Raw genomic sequence first — 27,154 nt, forward strand, 5'->3', positions numbered from 1 at the left:
TCCAATGTTCTCTAATAATTTGATGGTGTCAGGTCGTAGATTTAAGTCTTTAATCCATGTTGAGTGAATTTTTGTGTAAGGTGAAAGGTAGGGGTCTTGCTTCATGCTTCTGCACATGGAAATCCAGTTTTCTCGAAGGGTATTCATTAATAGGTAGCTGGAATTGGAAGCGCAGTCCGGACTCAACCTCAGGTGCTCCAGTTTATGATGTAGGTGGCCCAGGTGGTGTTTTAACTATTGTCCATGAGATCTAATTTCTGAATAAATCCCTAAATCTGCTTTTAACAATTTTATTCATTTACTTGAAAGGCATCATAACACAGAGAGAGGGAGAGACAGAAATGATCACAACAGCCAGTGCTGGGCCAGTAGGAAGCCAGAAACGAGGAACTCCATCTGGGTCTCCCACATATGTGACAGGGAATCAAATATTGCAGCCATCATCAGCTGCTTCCTGGGTACATTGACAGGAAGCTAGATTGGAAGCTGAGGCTAGACTCCACCCCATGCACTCTGAAATGGGATGCAAGTCTCTCAAGCAGTGGCTTAACCTGTTGCACCAGAATGCCTCTTTTCCTAAATCAGTTTTAAAAGATTTTAAAACATGAATCAGTATTTGTAGTAGGTTATTAATACTCTGCAATATCTTTGTTTTCCCTTAGAGAGGCACCAAATTAATATGCTTTGATATAATACACTAGTAGTTGAGTTCTGTTTGCTGTATGCCTGCTGTAGAGATAAAAGGATCTTTTTGTTAGGTTCTCTGCCTGTCCCCTTCCAACCTTTATCAGGTTGAATATTCCTGTGTTACTAAAAAAATACTGATGTATGATGGTAAGTGTTCCAGAAGTTGAGTCAACAGACTTATCATGTCTTTGTTCTGTCATGTACATGACTTCTACACATCAGTTAGCCTATCTGAACTTTGTTGCTGTTTTATTTTGTTTAAAATAAGAATTGATGATGATGGAAAGAATGTGAAATTGGCTGGTGCCGTGGCTCACTAGGCTAATCCTCCACCTGTGGCACCGGCACCCCGGGTTCTAGTCCCGGTCGGGGCGCCGGATTCTGTCCCAGTTGCTCCTCTTCCAGTCCAGCTCTCTGCTATGGCCCGGGAAGGCAGTGGAGGATGGCCCATGTGCTTGGACCCTGCACCCACATGGGAGACCAGGAGGAAGCACCTGGCTCCTGGCTTCGGATTGCGCAGCGCGCCAGCCGTAGCGGCCATTTCAGGGGTGAACCAACGGATAGGAAGACCTTTTTCACTGTCTCTCTCTCTCTCTCTCACTGTCTAACTCTGCCTGTCAAAAAAAAAAAAAATGTGAAATTGAAATATTCTATCTTGTATTTGCAGTCTGAAAACTTGGAGAATACAGTAATCATACCAGATATCAAACTACATAGTAATCCTTCTGCTTTCAATATTTACTGCAATGTACGCCATTGCGTTCTGGAATGGCAGAAGAAAGAAACCTCCTTGGCACTTGCATCTAAGAACTCTGTGCAGAGTGGAGAATCAGATAGTGATGAAGAGGAGGAATCCAAAGAGCCTCCTATCAAGCTTCCAAAGGTAAGCTGCTACGTTCTCTTTAGATGCACAACCTACAGCTTTTCTGGATTTATTACATATGTGTGCATTGCTAAAGTTTCTTGCTTTTTGAAAACTTATGAACAAAAAACAAGTATAAGTATATTCATGTAAGTATAGGTTTGAGGCAGGCTAGACAAACTGCCTTTGTAATCAGGATGCTAACAAAGCCAGTTACTGGTAAGTCTGAGGGGTATACTTAATCACCCCAGACAGAGGTCAGTGGGCTAGAGTCTGTTATGAGGCTAAAAGTACAGAAGCAGTAGAGTGGCTGTGCTAGGCTGGAGGCAGCTGGTAAGGAGGCTCTTGAGCCTTTCAAAGTAGAAGTAGAGCCCTGGGCCAGTGAGCAGCTACTAAGGTGGGCACTAGAGGAAGCACAAACTGCCTTCAGTCAAGAGCTTTGGAGAGTTCCCTTGGGGAGGAGCCCTGGGTAAGTACATTTTAATTTTCTTTGAAATAGAAGCAGAGAGGTTTCTGGCTCTGCAACAGCCTAAGCTTATAGTTATGCTCTGGCTATTTTGGCTCCCCTTGCCTAGGGAAAAAGTTGTATGTGAATTGATCCAACTTGGACATGATTCTGGGATCGCTTCTTTATTCTCCAAAAACATGTGAATAAACTGATGTTGTAGAAACATTTAGAGCAAACTATTAATGTACTCTGTTCACTTTAATTATTGGTTTATTTCAAGACTGTAATGTTATTTTATATATATTTTTCTAGAGTAGATGTCATTTCTAAACAGAATAGGTGAAATATAGGCATTTTTAAAAATATAACTTTTAGAAGATTCATGCATTTTACATTTTTAAAAAATATTTATTTATTTGAAAGTCAGAGTTACACAGAGAGAGGAGAGGCAGAGAGAGAGAGGTCCTCCATCCAATGGTTCACTCCCCAGTTGGCCACAACGGCTGGAGCTGTGCTGATCCAAAACCAGGAGCCAGGAACTTCTGGGTCTCCCTCGTGGGTGCAGGTGCCCAAGGACTTGGGCCATCTTGTGCTGCTTTCCCAGGCCATAGCGGAGAGCTGGATCGGAAGTGAAGCATCCAGGTCTTGAACTGGAGCACATATGGGATGCCAGTGCTTCAAGCCAGGGCATTAACCTGAGGTGCCAGAGCATTGACCCCTGTCCTATTTCTCTATTTTGTTGCATGGTGGCTAGTTCCAAATGTGCTAAGGCCCTCCTTCCTCCTATAGGCTGGTTCTTATTCTCAGCAGGTGACTTGCTTTCTGTTTTGTAGATTTTGTGAACGTCTTCAGTTTCTTAATCATTCATCTTCAAATGTCCTTATCGTTTCCTGTGTTAAGAGCGGAGACCCTTCACTTTGCTTGTTTTCTCTCTTTCCAGTGTCTTAACTACACATGCTCTACTCACTGCTTTAATCAAAAACAAACATGCTTTGCTTTTTTCACATAAGTCCCTCCTGAAAGCGGTGGAGATTGTGGTCTCTAATTGTAAGTTTTTTGGTTAATTAGAAAAGGTTGAGGGGGAGAAAGTGTAGTTTGGATATAAGGCTGCAAGATCTGGATAATGCATGTTAAGTAAGGATTCCAGTCTGTGTGTGGGTAAGACACTCAGCTCTGTAGTAATCATTGTTTTTAAGTTCAGTATTGGGAAGAAAAACAAAAGCCCAGAGAAATCTTTTGCATGAGTGTGCAGATTTTGAAAAGATACTAAGTAATTAAGAATAACCGATTTTATATTGTTTTATAACATCATGATAAATGAGTATTAAATAAAGTATCAGGCATTTTTTAAATATTTATTTTATTTATTTGAAAGACAGAGTTACAGAGCGAGGTAGAGCCAGAGAGAGAGAAAGAGGTCGGTCTTCCATCTGCTTGTTCACTCCCCAAGTGACCGCAATGGCCAGAGCTGAGCTGATCTGAAGCCAGCAGCCAGGAGCTTCCTCTAGGCTCCCACATGGGTGCAGGGGCCCAAGGACTTGGCCCATCTTCCACTGCTTTCCCAGGCCATAGCAGAGAGCTAGATTGGAAGTGGAGCACCTGAGACTCGAACCGGTGCCCATATGGGATGCTGGTGCTGCAGGCCACGGCTGTAACCCGCTGCGCCACAGCGCTGCAGGCATTCTTTTTTATTATTTTAAAAAATTTTTTTGAAGGCAGAGAGACAGAGAAGACAGAACTCTTGTCTGCTGGTTCACATCTGAGATGTCAAAAGCCAGGGCTGATGTGGGCTGCCCAACCACTGGAGCTGTCACCACTGCCTCCCCGGGGATTCCATCTAGAATAAGGAGCAGGAGCTGGGTATCAAACCTAGGTATTCTGCTATTGGATGCCACCATCCTATCTGCTAGACTAAAAAGCCTTTTCCCTGGGCTTTCTTAAGATAACATGTTTTCAGCATGACGGAGAGTCAAAAGGCATTCTTTCAAGGAAACTTAAAGGATAGCTCCAGTGATTAAAACTGAGTTTTTCACTCTATAATGCCTATCTGGAAACAAGATATAGTGTTTAAGAACATGGATTATCAAGTCAGACTGCCTGGGATCAGATACTCACCATTATTTAACATATCTGTGCCTTTATCTTGCCATCTACAAATTAGGATTGGTATCCACCTCATAGTGTTGTAGCAAGGTTTAAATGAATTAATGGATGTCACTGCAGAGAACAGTACCTGGCACATAGTATGTGCTCAGTAAGTGATAGTTATAGTTATAAGTGTCCAGTCAGGGGCAAACAAGAAAATATACAGGCACAGTGGATTTCAGTTATTTTTCAAGGAGCTTTTCAATTCATTAAAAATACTTGAGTCCAAAGAAATGAACCTTGTGGGCTCAATGTGATCTTGTGATGAATGAGCTCTGCAGAGAGAGGAGGAAGTGATTATATCTCTGTGTAGACTGTCATCTACTCCCACCCTTCTTGCTCCTCCCTCTTCTATTCCCAATCTTATTTTTTAACAAAGACTATTTTTGATTAACTATTTTTTAAAGATTTATTTATTTACTTATGTATTTATTTGAAAGGCAGAGTTAGAGAGAGGCAGAAGCAGAGAGAGAGGTCTTCCATCCACTGGTTCACTCCCCAAATGGACGCAAAGGCTAGAGCTGGGCTGATCCAAAGCCAGGAGCATTTTCCAAGTCTCTCACACAGATGCAAGGGCCCAAGCACCTGGGCAATCCTCCACTGCCATCTGAGCCTGTAGAAGAGAGCTGGATTTGAAGTGGAACAGCCGGGACTCAAACCAGCGCCCATATGGGATGCAGGCACTCCAGACGGCATCTCTACCTGCTGTACCACAGCGCCAGTCCCTCGATTAACTTTATACACATGAGATTAACCCTACATTAAGTAGTATGAAGGAGGGGGAACTATTCCTGAATAGTCGAGATAAGGGCTGTTCAAAATCATCCCATTGGAAAGTGTCAATTTCACTTCTATAGGTTACCTTTTTTTTTTTTTTACAGGCAGAGTTAGAGAGAGAATAGGTCTATATTCAGATTTCTGAGGTGTCTCCATACTGTCTTCCACAGTGGTTGCATCAGTTCACGTTCCCACCAGCAGAGGATTAGGGTACCATTTTCCCCACACCCTCGCCAGCATTTATTATATGCTGATTTCTGTATGAAAGCCATTCTGACAGGGTGAGGTGAAACCTCATTGTGGTGTTTTTTGTTTTTTTTTTGTTTGTTTGTTTTTTTGTTTTTTGTGGGGGGGACAGGCAGAGTTAGACAGTGAGAGAGAGACAGAGAGAAAGGTCTTCCTTCCATTGGTTCACCCCCCAAATGGCCGCTACGGCCGGCGCGCTGTGCCAGTCCGAAACCAGGAGCCAGGTGTTTCCTTCTGGTGTCCCATGTGGGTGCAGGGCCCAAGTACTTGGGCCATCCTCCACTGCCTTCCTGGGCCACAGCAGAGAGCTGGACTGGAAGAGGAGCAACCAAGACAGAACTCAGAGCCCCAACCAGGACTAAAACCCAGGATACTGGCACCGCAGGCGGAGGATTAGCCAAATGAGCTGCAGTTCTGGCCCTCATTGTGGTTTTGATTTGTGTTTCCCTGATGGCTAGTGATCCTAAGCATTTTTTCATGTTTCTGTGGGCCATTTGAATTTCCTCTTTTGAAAAATGCTTGTTCAAATCCTTTGTCCATTTCTTGAGTGAATTGTTTTGTTGCTGTTGAGTTTCTTGAGCTCTTTATAGATTCTGGATATTAATTCTTTATCAGTTGCATAGTTTGCAAATATTTTCTCCCATTCTGTTAGTTGCCTCTTCACTTTGCTGAGTGTTTCTTTTCCAAGGCAAAAGCTTCTCAATTTGATGTAATCACATTTGTCCATTCTGGCGTTGATTACCTTTGCCTCTTGACCTTGCTGCTTCTATAATTTTTACCCAGCTCAAGCTGTCATTATTATCCAAATCCTCTAAAGGATTCCAAGTTTTGTAATATACAATATTTTTAATGTATGTTTTGTTTTTTTAACGTGTTTGAAAGGCAGAATGACAGAGAGTGAGAGACAGATTTTCTATATGCTAGTTCATTCCCCAAATGCCCACAGACAGCTCTGGATGAGCCAATTCAAAGCCAGGAGCCAGGCACTTCACCCAGGCCTCCCACATGGGTGGCAGGAACTCAACTTCTTAGACCGTGATCTGCTGCCTGCCAGGCATGTTAACAGATTCTAAGTGGAGGCTGAACTCAAATCCTACTATTCCAATCTGGGATGTGGGCGTCCCAAGTGGTGACTCACCCCCTGCACCACAACAATCCCAGTCGTATAATTTCTTAATAATTGTACTTAGGCTTCATACTAACTTTATGAACTCATTGGTAGCTAGTCATGCCACATATTTTATTAAATGGTGTAGACTTATACAGACTGATTATTTATTTCATAATTTGGTGATTTCTTTTTGGTTTTCCAGTCAGCATTGTGTTAGTCTCTGAGAACAAAAGGGTGAGACACAGTTCCTGCCTTCAGAACAGCATTGTCTAGTAAGGGCAGCACACAGATCAATAACAGCTGCTCTCTGGTGCTGTAAAGACTGATAGGGCCTGCCAGGTGTATGTAATAGGACACAATGGAGTAGGATGCAACACTGGCTGAGATCAAGCAAGGAGAGAGAGAGAAGGAGATCACATCCAAGATCATGAAGAGCTGTTTGTGTCATGTAACTGATTCACTTGTTGTCTTGTACCTAGGACACATTGAGGGCTTTAAGTCAGAGTATAACCAGACTGTCATTTTACTATGGCTACCTCGCTGCTAGTAAGGCACATGCATTAATGGATGTGAGATGAGAGGCAGAGGATGCGTGGTTATTGCAGTTGTTAGGAGTGTTAATGAGTATTGGAATCATGGTAGTGACAATGTTGTGAACACAAGACATTAAGGAAGCAAAATGGACAGGAATTGGTGATTTTTTTGGCTGTGAAGCTTGAAAGAGAAGATGGCGTCTAAGTGTATTCTTAAAGTTTCTGGGTGGTGATGCTGTTTACTGAAAGAGGAAGGACTGGAAGAGGAACAGTGCTTGGTTGGACAATGATTGTTCTGCACAAAATTTTGAGGTAGCTGGGAGTTTGTCCAGCATGTATTATGAGGGCCGGAGTAGAAAAGAAGTGCCAGCTGGAAATTGAGGCATGGGGGTTATCACTGTGTGGGTGGAAATGAAATAAAATTCTGTAAGAGAAGGGAGGGGCTGAGGTCAAGAAAATTTTGCTTAGAAAAGTTGAAAGACCAGGTCAACGTTGTGGTATAGTGGATAAAGCCACCGCCCGCAACTGTGCGATCCATATGTGCTCCATTTCATGTCCTGTTTATTCTGCTTCTGATCCTGCTCCCCGCTAAGGGCTGGGGAATGCAGCACAAGGTGACCCAAGTCCTTGGGTGACTTGGGAGACCAGAAAGAAGCTCCTGGCTCTGGCCATCTGGAGAGTGAACGAATGGATGGAAGATCTCTCTGTCTCTCCCTCTCTCTGTGTAACTCTTTCAAATAAATAAATAATCTTTAAAAGAAAAACTTGAAGAGCACTTTTCCCTCTGGGTGTGAAGAAAAGGGAAGATGGTAACAGTAGAAGGTCAGTTTGCATGTTTGAGGACAGGAAGCTAAAAACCTTGAGACTGAAACTTTCTGAGTGGCAGATTTCTTCTTCTTCTCTTTTTTTTTCTTCTCCTTTTTCCTTTACAGTTGTCTTCTTCCTTTTTTACTTTCCCATCTAGATTTCTAAATCTTCTGTTTGTAAATATTATTTCTATGAAATCTTTGCTGTATACAGTTTTAAAAGCAGAATACTTCATGGTAAAATCTCAATCTACTTTTGATTTCCTTTTAAACTTCCTCAAACGTATTCTGTATTAGAACTGATTCAACAGGATTTAAGAACATGATTAAAAGAGAGCAGAATAAAACCTTGGAAAACCCACTATGCCATTTTTCTTTGGCCAAGTATGAGGGTTCTTCAAAAAGTTCATAGGAAATGCATTTTATGGAGGAACTATGCATTTATTTCAAAATTATTTCTGTACCAAAATAAACTTATCTTTTTCCATTTTCCATGAACTTTTTGAAGTCCTCACGTGTTTTCTTCCAACTTCTCCTAGCATTGACGTTGGGTTGGCTGTATCATGTAGTTATTAGGTTTTATATGCCTTCATCTTTCAATTACAATAGAGAGCCTTCAGAATTTAATTATTTGAAAGCAACAGTGAGGGTAAAATATCATAAACTTATCAAAGACTGTTTTTTGAAGTAGGAAGTCATGTTAGTGGTTAGTTTTAGTTTATCCTTGACAGTGATGAAGCTTTCCATGTGTTTTATCTTATGGTTAATTATTCTATTTCAAAGTCACAATGATTATTTTATTTTTCTGATTAGAAAATCAGTACTTATTCATTGTAGATAATTTGAAAGTGCAAAATATTTTGTATGAAGAGGAAATAGAAATGAGAAGTCATTTCTAGTAAAGAATATTTAGCCTAGCTGTTAACATGCCCATGTCCTACATTGGTATACCTAGATTCAGAACCCAGCTCTGGCTCCTGACTAGTTTCCAGCTGATGGATCTGAGACCCTGGGAGGCAGCTGGTAATGGCTCAAATAGTCGAGTTCCTGCCACCAGCGTGGGAGACCTGTATTGCCTTCCTAACTCCTGCCTTCAGCCCTAGCCCTGCCTCAGCTCTTGTGGGCATTTGGGGTGTTAACAAGTAGATAAGAGCTGCCTTGCTTAATCTCTCTCTCTCTTTTTCATTCCCTCTCCTCTCTCCCTCTGCCTGTCAAATAGATGAATAAAATATATGATTTCTGAAATCTCATCAACCAAAAATATTCAGATATTTATATTTCTTTTTTAATTTTCAGTGTACATGTTAAAGTATATTTATTTCTAAACAAGTGATATCATATTGTATTTGTAGTACGTATATATATATTTTTTCTTCTCCTTATCTTCCTAATATTGAAGGAGGAAAATGTATAAGTGTGTGTTCAGTGACTATAAGACAGGCTTCAAGTTTTTAGTCAAATTCTAACATGTATACTTTTGGAAAATATTCTTTACTCAGCCAAACAACAGAAAAATACTTATTTAAGAATATGTTTTGGGGCTGCTATTGTGCAATGGGCTAGCCACCATCTGCAACACCAGCATCCCATATCAGCGGACCAGTTCAAGTCCTGGCTGCTCTGCTTGAATTCCAGCTCCCTGCTAATATGCCTGGGAAAGAGTGGGAAGTGGACCAAGTGCCTGGGCTCCTGCCACCCACATGGAAGACCAGGATGGAGTTCTTGGCTGCTGGCTTCACCTGGCCCATCCTTGGCTATTGCAGCCTTTGAGGCATGAACCAGCAGATGGAAGAGCTCTATCTTTCCATTTGTTTTTCTCTGTTGCTCTGCCTTTCAAATACATAAAGGAATATATTTGGAACTGCTGCTCTATAATTTGGAGCTAAATATTAATAATTCTTCAATGGTTAGGAAACTTATGGCTGATTTTTATTTCTCCTTATATTGAATATCACTATTATGGGAATGAGTTAGTTTTACTATTTATTAAACAGTTTATGTCCAGTAAACCAAGATATGGATGCTTAATGAGAATCAACAATGTTTAACCTGGGCAAGTGGGGAATTCTGTGTCATGATCCTTGTGACTAAAGCTTTGTGGGTGTGCCCCACTGAAACCAGCTAGCACTGTTTCTGGACAGCACACCCAAGTAGCTTACCAGAGAGTTGGGGAACTATGTCATTAAATAGCCTCACTGTTTCTGGCAAGGTTCAGTGATTTCTGTTACTGTAGGAAACTTACTTGTATAAATGAGCCCTGGCCAAAATTGTCATTTATGGCAAATCTTTTTGGAATTATGAAAAGTCATGGTTGGTAATAATCAGTCTTAAAGAATGATAATCCTGTTGGCCTGACAATAAAGCCTCACTTGGGCAACATACTTGTATTTTCTAGTCCATTCCAAGAAAAGGAACTATATCAAATGGAGAATTTCATGCTTCGTGTATTCAGTCAATTGAAACACGCCTTTTTTTTTTAAAAAAAGTATTTATTTATTTGAAAGTCAGAGTTGCACAGAGAGAGGAGGAGAGGCAGAGAGAGTGAGAGAGACAGACAGACAGACACAGACAGAGAGGTCTTCCATCCTCTGGTTTACTCCCTACCTGGCCGCAACGGCCAGAGAAGCACCGATCTGAAGCCAAGAGCCAGGAGCTTCCTCCTGGTCTCCCACATGGGTGCAGGGACCCAAGGACTTGGGCCATCTTATACTGCTTTCCCAGGCCATAGCAGAGGGATGGATCGAAAGTGGAGCAGCCTAGACTTGAACCGGCTCCCATATGGATGCCAGCACTATAGGCGGCAGCTTTACCCGCTACGCCACAGCACCAGCCCCAAATATATATATATATTTAATCTCAGCTAAGAGAATATTCTTCAACTGTTTTGTCCACCAGTGTTAATGCTTTGAGGTGTTTCTACCTCACTAGTCTCATTTTAACTTTTTCTATAACCTTTCCAAATAATTTACTTTGATGCCTCCTAAAGAGATCTTATAAATCTGTTTCTCACAATGGAGTTTAATGTTCTTTTATCAGTCTTCTTAAGGTGTATGTATATACCTGTTCATTACAATTCATTCGTTTTCTCCTTCTTTAGTTACAGATTTATCTCTTTTGCTAGTTACTAAGTTGGATTTTTCTTGATCCCAGTGAGGAATGACAGAATAATTAAAATAAAAACATTAGTGATATTTTTAGCTAAGCAGTTTTAAATTCAGCTTTTGATTGTCTTAAAATAATAAGAGATATCACCTATTAAATAGTAGTATGGTCGTTGAACCATTATAGGGAAGGCCATAATGAAACACTCATTTTGAAGTACTTGGATCCCTTCCACCTACATGGGAAACCTGGATAAAGCTTTTGGTTCCTGGCTTCAGCCTGGCCCAGATCTGGCTGTTGTGGCCATTTGGGAAGAGAACCAATGAATGGAAGATTCCTCCCTCCACCCAGTCCCCTAACTCTGCCTTTAAAAAAAAAAAAAAGATACTCATTTTAAAACTATATATGTGGTTTTTTTGTTTTAATTCAGATTATAATAATAAAATGACATTTAATGAAAGAAAGTACCAAGTTTTACTTGAGTATAACCAAGTGAACTTTATAAGTTTATACCATTTGTTTCTTCTGAGTGAATGTAATTTGATCTGTAGTTCACTGTTATGAACCATTTTTGTACTGTTTTACTAGGGTTTCATTATATTAATACTTTTTAAACAATACCACTATTAAAATTTTTTAAAAATATATTACTTTGAGAAGTAGAAAGAAAGAGGAACATGTGTCCATCTGCTTATTCACTTCCCTAGATGCCCACAGCAGTTGATAGCAGCTGGGACTGAAGCCAGGAGCGAGAACTCAGGCTAGGTTTCTAAAGTGAGTTATCAGAAACCCAATCACTTGAACCATTACCGCTGCCTCCCAGGTTGTGCAGGGGCAGGAAGGTGGAGTCAGGTGTCAGAGCTGGATATCAAACCCATGAACTCTTATATGGTAATGGGTATCTTAACTGGTGTTTTAACCACTAGACTAAATGCCCAGACCCACTATTTTATAGTTTTCTTTATAGTCAAATGGTTTTTCAAAATCATGTTAAGCATTCTGTTCTTCTTCTTCTTCTTCCTCTTCCTCTTCTTCTTCTTATTTTAGTGTACTGTTTTTATTTCTGCCTTTCAAAGATTTCAATCATTTCTCATTTGCTATGGGAGTAACTTGTATCAATTAAATTGCCTAGGAAATGTTACTTGTTTTCATGTTATTAAGTGTACTTTTTTTTTTTTTTAATCTTAAACAGATTATTGAGGTTGGACTTTGTGAAGTCTTTGAATTGATCAAGGAGACACGATTTTCTCATCCATCCCTGTGTCTCAGGAGTCTCCAAGCCCTGCTCAACGTGCTTCAGGGACAGCAGCCGGAAGGCCTCCAGTCTGAGCCTCCTGAGGTCCTCGGTGAGATCTTAGGCTTATGGAGTGAAGCACTTACTATGAGTGGCTTCTCTTACGTGTAAAGCACACGTAACAACCTGTAGTGCAGTCTGTAATTGTGTTGCTCAAACAGGAAGGATGTAAGTTTTAAGGAATTTTACTGTTTCACTGGAGCTATGATTTAAGAGTTATGGTGCATGCACAGCGGTTTCTCAGTTATTTCAGTGATGAGAGAAAAGCAAAACAAATCATTGGAATCCAGAAACAGTCCTCAAACCTTAAAGTCACCATTAACCTAGATAGTTCTTATTAAATAATAGTTAATGTTCATTTCTTAACTTTACTTATTATTCTGGATAGTTTTTAAAAATAAGGAAAAAGAGAATAAATGTCACAAACTCAAACCAATGTAGTTAGTTTCTAAACATAGAGGGCATTTCTTTTATATCATTGTAAATAATAATCTGTTGGTATTATGGATAGACCTTCTGACTTAGTAGTGACTTTCATTAAATTTTTCAAAGTATTTGCTCTAGGGGCTGGCACTGTGGTGTAGAAGCTTAAGCCTCCACCTGCAGCACTGATACCCTGTATGGTTGCCAGTTTGAGCCTGGGCTGTTCCATTTCCAATCCAGCTCCTTCCTAATGCGCCTGAGAAAGCAGCAGAGGGTGGCCACATGCTTGGGACCCTGCACGCATGTGGGAGACCTGGAAGGAACTCCTAGCTCCTGGCTTCTGCCTGGCCTGGCTGTTGGCAGCCATTTGGAAAGTGAACCAGCAGATGGAAGATCTCTCTCTGTCTCCTCCTCTTTCTGTGTTTTTGCCTTTCAAATAAATAAATAAATTGAAAGAATGAGAGAGAGAAAGGAAGGAAGGGAGGGAGGGAGGGAGGAAGGGAGGAAAGAAAGTTTTCTCTTAAAATTGTTTCCAGTTTATGGAGGCTTCCTGTACATATCATTGTCTGGCCTCAGTCAGAAACTATATCTCAGAAGTACTAGAGCTGTGATGCTGAACCATTAGCTTCTATCAGAGTTATCTAGGCCCTGCCTATGGAGTTTCAGTGGATTTGGGGTGGGGCCCAAGAATTTGATTTGGAGTGAGTTTCTGAATGATGTTGATTCTCCAGGTCCGGACTACCATTTGGTCCTTTTTCAATACTTGGCTATTTGGAGTTTATTAGATTCATACGTAAGAACCTAATTGTGGGGCCAATGCTGTAGCTCACTTGGTTAATCCTCCGCCTGCCTCACCAGCATCTCATATGGGCACTGGGTTCTAGTCCCAGTTGCTCCTCTTCCAGTTCAGCTCTCTGATGTGACCCGGGAAGGCAGTGGAGGATGGCCCAAGTGCTTGGGCCCTGCACCCGCATGGGAAACCAGGAGGAGGCACCTGGTTCCTGGCTTCGGATCGATGCAGCACACTGGCTGTAGGGGCCATTTGGGGGGTGAACCAATGGAAGGAAGACCGTTCTCTCTGTCTCTGTCTCTCACTGTCTTAACTCTGTCAAATAAATTAAAAAAAAAAAAAAAAAAAAAAGAACCTAATTGCATGTCACAAGCTTCTTTTTTGGTCATCTGTAATAATATAGTCTTTTTTGATTTTGTTCTGCTTTAGTAGGGGTGGGAGATACTGGTCATTAAGCTGAGGATTTGCAGAAACAACAGGTGCTCCTCACATGATTATTAAATGCTGTTACCAAATAAAAATTGTAATACGTTAAGAAACAAGCAACTTGTGTTTATTGTTAGGGCAGCACCAGTGGTCATGTTGATATTGTCGTGTGCTACTTGGCTGGATAGCATTTTGCTGGGGATTTGATTCATTTAGCAATATTTTGCTAGGTTATCTTAGCTCTATTTTGTCAGCAAAATTGAAATGCTCAAAATATACACTGAAACCTGTATATTTTTTATTTTGAACGCCATGTTAATCATTTCTTTCCTCCTAGATTATCTACCACTCTGTTGTCTTCTCGTGGTTGCTATATACTTTCCCTTTGTATCCAGTCTTCTACATATATGTTATGTTTCCTTTATTCTTTTTAAAATTGATCTTGTCTTAATACTAGTTTTTTTAAAATTGTAACAAGTGCTCATCTAATGTTAATTTGTTCATTTTAATTTTCTTACTAGTTTCAAATGCTGCTACACTGTCTTTAGGTTCTTTTATTTTTCCAAAGCTTACTTATGATCTCTTAATTGCTTTGAATTATTTTTCTGTGTAGGAATTTACCATCACTTGATTTTTTTATTTTGTTTAATTAGCTTAGAGATGTAAAGGTACTTCAGAAAGTTCATGGAAATGGAATTAAAAGATAAGCTTATTTTGGTTCATAACAAGTATTGAAATCCATGCAATTTTTGCATAACACACATTCCTATGAACATTTTGGAAACTCCTCATACAAATAATAATTTAGTTTTTTAATTTAGTTCTTTAATTTAGTTCTTGAAATTTGTCTGTACTTTTTGCCTTTGATTAGCTCTCACAATCCTATTAGTTATACTTTTTCCTCTTACTTTCATGTTATTCCTGAAATATATGTATATTTTATAACTTATTATTAGCCTCCCTTGATGGTTAGTATATACCAAGCTTCTCTTTGCAAATTGATTTTGATTTTTTAAAAAATATACTTATTTGAGAGGGAAGCACAGAGGAAGAGAGAGGGAAATCTCCCATCTGCTGGTTTGCTCCCCAAATGCCTGCTGAAAATGGGCCAGGCCAAACCAAACCAAGAGCCAGGAACTCAGTCTGGGTTTCTCATGTGAGTGACAGAACTGTGTGGGTTCTTGTGCTTCCTCCCACAGTCTACATTAGTGGGAAGCTAATCAAGAGCAGAGCCACAACTTGAACCTAGCCCCTCAGTATGGGATGTCGGCATCACAGGTGGCATCTTAAGCAGTAGGCCAGATGCTTGTCTCCTGGGTTCTGATTTTTAACTCACCTACTTGAAAAACAGTCATTTCCTTATGTTTTTCTGTTCAGTTTAAAGTTAAAATTTCTGTTCCCAGGTATTCATTGAACTGTTATAGCACCTCCTATGTTCTCTGCTGTTGTAGCATCAGACAACCAGATAGAGTATAATTACAGACACAAGTAAAAAGTATAGAGGAAAGCAGAGGGAGTTCTGAAAGTCTTTAACAGGCTTTCCTGTCGATGTGACATTTAAAATTTGTAGGATGAATAGGAAAGAATGAACCAGGTTCTTTGTTTCAAGCATAAGGGACTGCTTGTGGTAGGGTCTTGACACAGGAAGGAGAATGGAGAAAGATGAATATGGCTAGAATGTGGAGAGTGGAGGGGAGGCCTTGCTATAGATGACAAAATGGGTAAGGACAAGTGTAGCTTTATAGGCCATGTTAGGGACTGTGGTTAATGTGCTGAGAAGAATGAAAAATCTTTGTCTCATTACACTTAAAGATTTATTTAGTAGCACTTATTTTCTTGATTTTTAAAATTATTGACTGTGTTCTTCCAATTATGTCTAACTTTCTTGAGGGTGGAAACACTCCTTACTTCATTTGCCACTGTACTACCCCAACTTACAGTAGTTTCTAGTGTGCAGTAGGAATTCAGTAAATATTTGCTGAATTATTAAAAGATAGAAGGAAGGGTGGAGGGAGGAAGGTTAAGAAGAGTGTACAAACCAATGAAGGACTAATGGAAAAAGGGAAAAACTGATAGGAAAAAGGAAATGAAGGATGTACAAAAAAGCGTGTGGAAGAAGGAAGGAAAGAGGAGGAGGGAATGAGGGAGGAATTAAAGGAATTAATGGATTTTAAGTAGACAGCTGGAGTTTTGTTTTGAAAATTGTCTTTGATCATAGACCAAAATTAATGGTCAGAGATAATGAACACTTCAATAGTTTAGTTAAGAGATGATGATAGATCACATGGACTGGGAAGATGGTGATGAGATAAGCGGGGCGGGGGTTGTATTAGAAAGTAAAATAGGCAGGGCTTAATATGAGATTAGATTTGGAGGATTACAGATTGGTAGGGGACCCTGGGTAGCTTTGAGTGAACCAAATAAAGCACAGGTGGCCCTTTTGGTTTGCAGAGGATTAAGATACATTGATTCTCTGACCTGTCTCCATCCCTCCTCTTTCCTCTCTCTCCATCTTTTCAGTTTTTCTCTGATTTTTTTTTCTCTGTCTCTGACTTTTAGCTCTTTTTTTTTTTTAAATTAATTTATTTATTTTTGACAGGCAGAGTGGACAGTGAGAGAGAGAGACAGAGAGAAAGGTCTTCCTTTGCCGTTGGTTCACCCTCCAATGGCTGCTGCGGCCGGAGCACTGTGGCCGGCGCACTGTGCTGTTCTGAAGGCAGAAGCCAGGTGCTTCTCCTGGTCTCCCATGGGGTGCAGGGCCCAAGCACTTGGACCATCCTCCACTGCACTCCCAGGCCTCAGCAGAGAGCTGGCCTGGAAGAGGGGCAACCGGGACAGAATCCGGCGCCCTGACCGGGACTAGAACCCGGTGAGCTGGCGCCGCAAGGCGGAGGATTAGCCTATTGAGCCACGGCACCGGCCTGACTTTTACCTCTTTAAGGACTTTTAAAATCCCCCTTCAATTCCGTGGAAGAAAATTCAGCAAATGTCTTTGGTTCAGTCTTGAGTGGAGTTGTTGAAGAGTTTTGTGTGGAGACCTCTGCTGGTCATAGAAATTCACATGCTATTTTTCCATCTTTGCCACTAAATGGCTTTATGATATAGGGAAAAATTATTTAGCCTCCCAGTATCTCAATTTTATTATCTATTACAGGAGGAGGATATTTGTCCTATTAACTTAGAGGTTTTTCTAGGGTAAAAATCAATTACATACTCCTTTTCTAAGTATGAACCGCTGTTTTTGTCAACGTTAAAAACTTGTTTTGTATTGAAGCCAACTATAGCACATATTGTAAGTATTCTGCTGTTGCTTTGTAAGTTTATATATAGTTTTATGGATGCTTCACATTTTAAGAAGCACATACTCCTCTCAATGTGAAAGGTAAAATACAATGAGTAACCTATTACTTTATTGGATGAGTTTCTTGAATATGTGAATCCTTCTAGGTAAGGTTACTTTAAATGACCTTAGATTTCATTTCTTCACTTTAAAAATGAAGGAGTTGAACTAAATGTTCCCGAAGGCCCTTGTCACTTAAATGTTTATAAAGTTTTGGGGAAAGAAGGGTAACTAGAAAGAAACTAATACAAAGTGTTCCAGGTGCCTTAGATTTGATTTATAATGAGACAAAGTAAAACTAAATGAATAAATAAACATACACATATACTGTTCTGTTTGTGAAGTGAACCTAATTGAATCCTATTTTATCCACAGAGTCTCTCTTCCAGCTCCTTTTGGAAATCACTGTTCGAAGTACTGGAATGAATGACAGCACAGGCCAGTCCCTGACAGCACTTTCCTGTGCTTGCCTCTTTAGTCTGGTAGCTTCCTGGGGAGAAACAGGAAGGACACTTCAAGCCATCTCTGCTATCCTCACCAACAATGGTAGCCATGCTTGCCAAGCTATTCAGGTATTTTATAGTCACAGGTGCTTAGAAATTTGTAAGATGTCAAGTTGGAGTTTGATTTCAGTGTCTGTTAGTAGGAATTCCTGGCTTTTTCTTAATCATTATAGTTGTTTCAACTATAAATAATCTATTGTAGTTGAGTTAAGGTACATATGTGTTTAACTGTGAATTATTGAAGAGAAATAAATGAATTTTGAAAAAATCTCCTAAATCTTTCACCTATTCTTTGTATTAATACCTCAGTCTTCTTTCTTTGCATTCTTACCTTCTTCCTTCCCCCCCAGCTCCCATCTTCCCAGAATTTTCAATTCTAGATCTCCGTAGTTTTAAGTATCTTTTTCTAGTGCAAAAGGATATAATATCAGTCTTCTGTATTTTTGATTGGTTGGTTATGATTTTTAATGATTTTATTTTAATACTATACCATAAATAAACTCTTCAGCATTGTTTATGGGGGGAAATGGGATCCTCCCTATTGTCAAATTTGATTGAATTCTTTTGGACTGTTCTGGAAATTGAGAAAGTAGCTATAGTTTTAAGTCCTGATTATTTGTTCTTCTTTGGCCCCTTGAACAACATTCAAGGCAGGTGGAAGGGCTGCCTCTATCCTGTTATTAGCAGGCTAAAGATAGCAAAAGGAGTATATTGGTTGTTTTCTGTGACTTAGTCAATGATCTTGAATGCTCTGTCAGACATGAACAGTACTTTTCGTTCCAGAGTTTTGCTCTGTTCTTTCCCCCTCTTCTGCCCTGCTTGGAATCCTCCTGTTCTTTTTGAATAGTCCTTAATGGTTTTGAAGTTCCTATAATGCAGGGAATGTGTTCTGTGGATGTGCTGGCGGGATTCAGCAAATGTTTAATTTGAACATATGTTTAAGATATGTAACTACTCCTTAAATCATAGAAAGATAACACAGGCCGGCGCCGCGGCTCAATAGGCTAATCCTCCACCTTGCGGCGCCAGCACACCGGGTTCTAGTCCCAGTCGGGGCACCCATCCTGTCCCGGTTGCCCCTCTTCCAGGCCAGCTCTCTGCTGTGGCCAGGGAGTGCAGTGGAGGATGGCCCAAGTCCTTGGGCCCTGCACCCCATGGGAGACCAGGATAAGCACCTGGCTCCTGCCATCGGAACAGCACGGTGCGCCGGCCGCAGCGCGCTACCGCGGTGACCATTGGAGGGTGAACCAACGGCAAAAAGGAAGGCCTCTCTCTCTGTCTCTCTCTACTGTCCACTCTGCCTGTCAAAAAAAAAAAAAAAGTACAGAAAGATAACACTCAGCTGTCATATGCCAGATTTTAACAGGATAGTGCCCACAGCTGTGTGAGCTTGTTACACTTGCATATGATTCATTTTTATAAAGACTTAGGAATGATATTTGAGGCCATAACAGGAGTGCATGAACTAGGTTCACAGAAAGCCTCCAAGAGGACGAGGTGAGATCTCAACAATGAGTTGAAATTAGCCATTCCAGAGAGAGAAAGTGTTGCTGTTGGGGATGTGGACGGAGAATGTTCTAGGTCCTCGTGTGCTGAGCTATGGAGGTGAGATTAAGAGTAGAATTTTTGAAGTCTGAAAGAAGTTTAGTATAGTTATGGCATGGAGACCTGCAAATAACAAAGGCAGAATTTGAGCATATCTGACTAATTCTATGCACATCCACTCAAACCAAAAAGATCTCCAGATCGAATACTGAGGTTCTCTGCAGACCTGCCATATTACTACGATCCCAGCCAAAACACCATATTGAAACTAATTATCTTAATGTAGCTTACAACATTCTTCATGATTTAGCCCCTTTCTGTCTTCCAGCTTCATGATCTGAGCAAGAAAAGTCTTCCCCAAGTCTTTTAAGTTTTCTTAAATTGTTTTGGAACTCAAATACTTATTACGTTTCTATTCCAAAAAGTTTAACTGAGAGTTAGTTAGGTTGCAAACAGTGAACCAGTGATTGGAAGATCTCTCTCTCCCTCATTCTGGATCTCTTGTTTGTCACTCTGCCTTTCAAATGAGTAAAAATCTTAAAAAAGATTTATTTGTTTCCAAGGCAGGATGACCGAGAGGGAGGGAGGGAAGGAAAAAGGATAGATCTTCCATATGTTGGTTCACTCCCCAAATGAACACAAAGCGAAAGCCAGGCGCTTCATCCAGATCTTTCAGGAGGGTGGCAGGAGCCCAAGCGCTTGGATCATCTTTCACTGCTTTGACAGTGAGATTAGCAGGGAGCTGTATCAGAAGTGGAGCAGCTGGTACTGCTGCTGCAGTATGAATGCCAACATTGCAAGCTGTGATCCAAACTTCCTGCTCCACAAGGTGCCTTTTGGGGAGGAGACTAAGATCCTTTTTTGAGGGATGAACTCCAGGTTTCTTGCAGGGAAAATATTACTACATTTTAGCTCTCAAATTAACAAAAGAGCACATGGAAAAAAAGACACTATCATTCAGAGTTTGCTATCCTACCAAGTCTTTGGATATTAAAATTATTATATATATATATATAGAGAGAGAGAGAGAGAGAGTGTGTGTGTGTGTATGTGTGTGTTTAATATGGGTAAAGTAATAAGAGAAAATGTCAACAGTATCATTAAAGAATAAAAATATAAAAAGTAATCTTAACCTAAGAGTTATGACACTTGCATCCCACATCAGAGTACCTGGGTTCAATTTTGCTTCCTTATCATGACTCCAGATTTCTCCAGTTCTGATCCTGGGAGGCAGTGGTGATGCCTCGGTTTCTTAGATGCCTGTCACATGTATGGGAGACCTGGGTTGCTTTTACAGTTTGTGGCTTTGGTCCTGTCCCCAGTCCAGCCCTGGCTGTTGCTGGCATTTGGAGATTGAACTAGCAGATGGAATCGATCTCTCTCTTTCTCTCCTCAAATAAAAAATACGTTTTTAAAACTCAGACAGATTAGAAAATAAATGGGGCTGCTGTTGTGGCTTAGCAGGTTAAGCCGCCACCTACAATGCTGGCAATTGAATATGGGTGCCAATTCATGTCCCAGTTGCTTCACTTCCAATCCAGCTCCCTGCTAGTATACCCAGGAAAGCAACAGAAGATGACCCAAGTGCTTGGGTTTCTGCCACCTACATGAGAAACCTGAATGAAGCTCCTGGCTCCTCCCCAGCCGTTTGAGTAGTGAACCAGCGCATGGAAGAATTTCTTTCTCTCTCTCTCTCCTTCTGTATGTGTGTGTGTGTCCTTCTCTCTCTGTAACTCTGCTTTTCAAATAAATCTTTAAGAAAGAAAAGAAATTGAACACTTAGAAATGAAAATCAAGTAATTAAAATTAGAAACTTGGGGCTGGCAGTGTGGCGTAGCAGGTAAAGCTGTCTCCTGCAGTGCCAGTATCCCATATATGGACACTGATTCATGTCCTGGCTGCTCTACTTCCTACCCAGCTTTCTGCTATGGCCTGGGAAAGCAGTGGAAGCTGGCCCACATGCTTGGGCCCTTGCACCTGCATGAGAGACCCAGAAGAAGCTCCTGGCTTTAGATTGGCTCAGCTCTGTCCCTTGTGCAGCCATTTGGGGAGTGACCCAGCGGATGGAAAACCTTTCTCCCTCTGCCTTTTTATAACTCTGCCTTTCAAATAAATAAGTAAATCTTAAAAAAAAAAATACAAGATGGATGAAGGTAGAAATACAGAATTGAAAGATGGAGAGGAAGAAATCCAGTACACAACACAGAGAGATAAAGAGAAGAAATATTAAAGATAAAATTTGAATGATACAAAACATGGATAGGGAGTGAGAAAGTCTGATGAATTATTACAGTCTGAGTTCCACAAGGCAAGGATACATTTATAGAGACAGGGTGGTACTTGAAATAATGGCTATGATTCTATGGAGTTGGTGAATGGCAAAAATGCTTAGATTAAGGAAGTCTAGTTTAGTTGAGATTTGCTTCTAATAGAGGAACATTTAGTTTTTTGATCTTTTTGAAGGCATGCCAAACATACTTCTGAACAGTTAATGTTTTTACAAATGATGATACATTACAAAAGTATCTTTGTTCTGTGTTTGAAAAAATGCACTTAATTTTTTTTTCTTATTTATTGAATAGGTGCCAACAATACTAAATTCACTACAGAGAAGTGTACAAGCAGTTTTGGTGGGAAAAATTCAAATTCAGGATTGGTTTAGCAATGGCATTAAAAAAGCAGCATTAATGCACAAGTGGCCATTAAAAGAAATAACTGTTGATGAAGATGACCAGTGTCTACTTCAGAATGATGGATTTTTTCTTTATCTTTTATGCAAGGATGGATTATACAAAATAGGCTCTGGATACAGTGGAACAGTTAGGGTAATGTGGTTCTTTACAGTTCTTAATCCTGTGGAGTTGTTGCCGTTTTGAATTGTGTTTTCTTTGTTTCTACCTTCAATTTTAGTGTACTAATTTTAATGTAATTTTAAAAATCATAATTGAAAATATGCAACACATGTTATCCATTTATATTATTTTTGTTAATTATTGATCATGAAACTGTTGTTAAGACTATTTTTTTGTTGTTTTGCAGGGCCATATATACAATTCTACATCTCGCATCAGAAACAGAAAAGAAAAAAAGTCTTGGTTAGGGTATGCTCAGGTAGGATAATATCCATGATATACCTAATTTTCCTTACCTTTTAAAATATGTGGGTCAAACCTGTTTAAAGAATAAGTGATAGCACTTCTGTTGAAACAGAGGTGGTATATTTTGATGTCTGTAACAATGATGCAGTATTCGTAAGCAGTTCAATGTTAGTTCTGGCTCTACTTATTTGCTATATGGCTTTGGGCAACTCAGTTAACTGACCTGTCCCTCTGATATTTAGCAGAAAAATGGGAATAAAAGTGTCTTCATGGAAAAGATACAGAATTCAAGGGCATATCATCCTATCTAAAACCACTTATGTATTCATTTGGAAATTTCAATTATTTTTTCCTTAAAATAGTTGTTAAAGTATCAGTGATCGTTTATATTATTTGGCAAGTGATATTGTCATTTTAGATACAATATCGGTATTCTCCTCTTCTTCATATACCTTATATTTATTATGGGAAATATGGTAAGTTGACTTCCAGTATTATACAACCCTTCCTTTTATTAGAATATACCAATTTCTTATATTGTTAGTCTTTATTGTCTTTTGGACATCAATATTGATGGTTCATATCTCAAAAAATTATAATATGGAACTCTATCACTGCTTTTTCTCCTGAGTTGGTACTGAAAAAATATTTTAACCTGGGAAATATCTTATTGTCATCAGGGTTATTTATTGTATAGAGATATGAATAACCACAGCATGACAGCCATAAGAATAAGCCCTGAAACACTGGAGCAGGATGGTACTGTAATGTTACCAGGTATGTTTCCACTGGTCATTCCTTTCCTTCACAAATGATTTTAAGAAATGTGCATGTTAGGCTATTTAGACATAAATAATGACTAGCAAGAAATAATGCTTGCTTACAAATGAGTTTAAAAAATCTTGACATGCAAGATGGGTTATGGTCTATATAAAGTTAATACATGTGATGACATCAGAGATAAGTATAATAAGTTTTAATGTTTATTTTTGAAGTCTTCCACATCTGTGGCCTAATCCTGAACATAACCTTTCCCCACCAAGATTGGTTGAGCTGTGAATTAGTGGAGTGATGTTACTCTGTTGCTCCTGACAAAATTACAGCTCTGGCTCCCATATGACCCTATACAAAGAACCTTGTGGTTAGTTTTACTTTAACAATAATAAACTTGAGTTTTCCTGTTTATTTGACAGAATTTTGAGTGGCACAGAGTTCAGGATGGGTTGGAAATTTTTTTAAAAAGGCCATCATATATGCTTTTTAGTAATGCTCTGATATGGCACTTTGGGTACAATTCATTTGTTTTGATTTTGTGATGGTGGCAGATAAATATGTATTTTGAAGTACTACATCTCAAATTTTGTGGTATACTGGGCAAAAGCATAAAATATTCTCTAATGTAAGGTCATTGAATTTGCTTATGCCTTTGATACTTTCAAGTTGTTTATATTGAAATCTTAAATATGTCCAGCAGTAGTTTCATGGTAAGCAGCAATATTATTCTAGATACTTGACTATCTGAATAGGAATACATTGAGAATGATGACAACTCTCAGATTGCTTGTTAATTTTTAAAATATTCTTATAACATTTATGAAACATTTATGAACCTTGATATCTATACATGTATCCAAATTCATGTATATCATATTAAAGTCAATGCCACATTTTCATGTCCACTTTACAAATAAGGCAGCTTTGGAAAGCAGATGATGTAATAAAGTAGTTTTGTCAAAACTATCTGCAGATGATCTACAAGTTTTTTGTTGTTGTTTGTTTCTTATTTTTTAGTCACATGTCTTGGACCAGGTCTGTTGTCCTAATAACAACAAAAGTTGTAACTTTATGTTTGTTTAATATTGACATGTCCCCTCTCCATGGGTATATATATATGTGTGTGTGGGTATGTGTGTGTTTGTGTATGTTAATATGCATATATTAAAGTGTACATGCACATAAGTTAAAGGCAATTGTATTATAGAAAAATAAATATGAGCAAGAATAAATAGAGAATAATTATAACCTGACTTCCCTTATAAAAAACACTATTAACATATTGATAAATAGCTGCCTTGTATTTTCCCTATATGCATAGCTGCATATTTATAAAAAAGTTATCATATGCTACATATTGCTTTTAAACCTATTTCCTTTCACTTAATATCCTCAGTTGGTTTTTAGGCCCTTAAATAATCTTCTACAGCATCATTTTACAAAATATATTCCATTGGTTCCATGTTCACAAAATATATTCCATTGGTTATCACAGTGAAGTGGGAGGTTTCTGTAATGTGCATCTCTGTTGCACTCTCTTTGTGCAAGTCATTTGAGGATGGATGTCATAGAATAAAAATTTTAAGTTAACAAGTGCCATCCGCTACCCCCAACAGATGGATACTAATATAAAGGATTTACTCATGAGAAAACCTACTCATTTAATAGATTTTGATTGAGAAGACAATTTGAAAATATCTACCGAAAGCTCTTTTTTTATACCACCATGCGTTAAAGAAATGATTTGTTAAATGTCCTTGTTCAGTATAAGTCCCTCTGTATCACTTAACAAATGACATGCAACTTTTAACAGTACAAGTGTGGCTTTCTGTGTTTGATAAATATGTGCTGTATTCATGGTGAAGAATGAAGCAAGCTTTGGGTGAATAGTCCCTGAAGATACTGTCTTGTCATGTTCCCCGACTGATAAAGAATGCATTAAGAGAAAATCTTGAAATCACGTGGCACAAAGACTCATCCTGCAAGCCTGAAGAAGCCTGTTGTCATTTTCTCATTTCTTTGACCCGGCCTGCATTTTCTTCATAGTACCTTAACAGCTCTGCTCTGTAGCTTTCCCATTGAGACTCAGCAGAAGTGAATTGTCAGATTTATAGAAGGTTGTGCATACCCTAAGATTGACCTAAATCAGACAATTCCTTGAGCTTCATGTTCCAGCAAGCCTTACAGTCTAGTTTATATATAAATAAAAAAATGCAAGCTAGTATTGATGAACTTAAAACATACTTATGCTCCTGATAATTGTCATTTTATTCTTTATATCTTGGTTTACTTTTCAGACTGTGTCCTTGTGTCGTTACACTCCAAGCCTGGTGACAAGTTGCCTCAGATGATGAGGCTTTTGCTACTCTTCTTGCGCCGCTTCACCCCTCACCCTTGCATTTATCTGAAATTATAATGAGTTTTTCTTCTTTGCTTTTTAGTTTAAAATCTTACTGCTTAGAGCTTGAGAAGCATCTTTCTTGCGCCTCTTTGTATTCTGTACAGTGGACTAGGAACTCTTTCTTTCGATTTCTCCTCTCTTTGATTACCAAGTCTCTTGGGCTACCAGTGGGCCTTGTCTCCCAGTTTCTATTTCCAGTTTGTGATCACTGAATTCTCTATTTGGTAAGGGTCTGCCTGTGTTTTGCATATTGATAATAAGGAAGTATGCTAGTATGAAACTCCTGGGCAAAGATATAGAATAATCTATTTGGGTGGGCTCCATTACTGCATTCCAAAAAGCAGAATTTTATGTTTTGTTGACTCAGGTGCAACTAGAAATGAAATGCTCTTTTTTTGGTATTGTGATTAATGGAGAGATTCATCCTAGTTCTCTGCAGTTACTTGGGAAGTGTGTGTGCCTTTATACTTGCTTGCTGAACATTGGTTTTTCTAAAAGTATACAGTTTATACTTAAATGCTGATTTTGCTTGTTAGTTTTGTGTTACTTAGTAGCAATCACTAACACATGTTTTGGTGGTCCTTTTGTAATACTGATATCCGTTGCTGTAGTTGAGCTCGTACATTATTTTGGTCAAAGTGTGTACTGCACTATTCTATAGAGATGTTAACAAAATATGGTACTCTAGCCAAGATCAATAACCATTTTAAAACAAAAAGAAAGAAAGAAGCATAGATTTGTCTTCTCTGGAGGATGAACATTTTAAAAGTTTTGAGCATACTAAATGATAAAAGTGCTGGAAATAAACATTGAATTTCTAGGTGAGAAATGTACTAGTTTTGAATATCATCTATTTTATAAAGCAAGGGATACCTGTATTTGGACACCATAGACCTCAAATACAGAAGCGTTAGGTCTGTCTGTATTTTTTCCTGTGACACTAATGACTGTGATGTCTGAGGGTAGAGTGTTGCCTACATTGCATGTGATTGTGTTGAAATGATTATAACCAACATTATAGTTTGTTCATCGTGGTGCATGTTTGCTATCAGACTCTTAGCTAATACTAATTCATTTTGAAATTAGGTGGGCTGTCAGGTCCTTGACTGTGGAAGATTTATAAATGTAAGCACAATTTGTAACAATAGTCATTAGTTACTTAATTTCTGCTAATTTGTAACTCTTTATTAAAAAGCACAGTCTCTTTGAGTTTAAGTTTGTCCTTATTGCGTGGAGAACTCTCTTTCTGACTTCAGCAGAGGATTAAAGTCATTTTGTGAGGTGTTCATTTATACTGTAATGTAATTAATTAGTTTTTCTTCCTTTGCACAGATTGCCACACTGAGGGTCAAAATATTTTATTCACTGATGGAGAATATATTAATCAGATTGCTGCCTCAAGAGATGTAAGTACTCTGAATCATGAGTAATTGGTGTAAATGGAACCCCCTTATTTTAAATCACTTTGTTTTTATTAGAATATATAACCTTAAAACACCAATTTGTGAAAAACATAATTTTGTGTATATTTTATTTCTTTTAGGATGGCTTTGTTGTCAGAATATTTGCCACAAGCACTGAACCTGTGCTGCAACAAGAATTACAACTTAAACTGGCCAGAAAGTGTTTACATGCCTGTGGTATCTCACTATTTGATCTGGAAAAGGACTTGCATATTATAAGTAAGATGGCAAAATAGGGCTTAATCCATATTTTAATTTTCAGATTCTTTTTTCTTTAAAAAAGAACATTGTATTTTCAGCAGTTTGTCTTATAGTAACACAAAATAGTTGTTAAAATATAAAATGCAACTTTGATATGTGTAAGTAACTAAAAAATATGG

The 27,154-nt window shown here is 39.0% G+C and overlaps 1 protein-coding gene across 6 annotated transcripts in view; it reads left to right on the top strand.

The window, feature by feature from the left end:
* Positions 1-27,154, top strand: part of MYCBP2 (MYC binding protein 2) — a 301,875-nt gene that overhangs the window by 48,998 nt on the left and 225,723 nt on the right. For all 6 annotated transcript variants that reach the window (XM_062194062.1, XM_062194063.1, XM_062194064.1 and 3 more), the window contains exons 3-10: positions 1,355-1,570; positions 11,910-12,063; positions 17,366-17,562; positions 21,621-21,863; positions 22,078-22,149; positions 22,817-22,913; positions 26,644-26,717; positions 26,855-26,993. In XM_062194062.1, coding sequence (XP_062050046.1) covers positions 1,355-1,570; positions 11,910-12,063; positions 17,366-17,562; positions 21,621-21,863; positions 22,078-22,149; positions 22,817-22,913; positions 26,644-26,717; positions 26,855-26,993 — 1,192 coding nt within the window. The remainder of the gene's footprint in view (positions 1-1,354; positions 1,571-11,909; positions 12,064-17,365; positions 17,563-21,620; positions 21,864-22,077; positions 22,150-22,816; positions 22,914-26,643; positions 26,718-26,854; positions 26,994-27,154) is intronic.

This window comes from Lepus europaeus, chromosome 6 (assembly GCF_033115175.1).
Source record: "Lepus europaeus isolate LE1 chromosome 6, mLepTim1.pri, whole genome shotgun sequence".
NCBI lineage: Eukaryota > Metazoa > Chordata > Mammalia > Lagomorpha > Leporidae > Lepus > Lepus europaeus.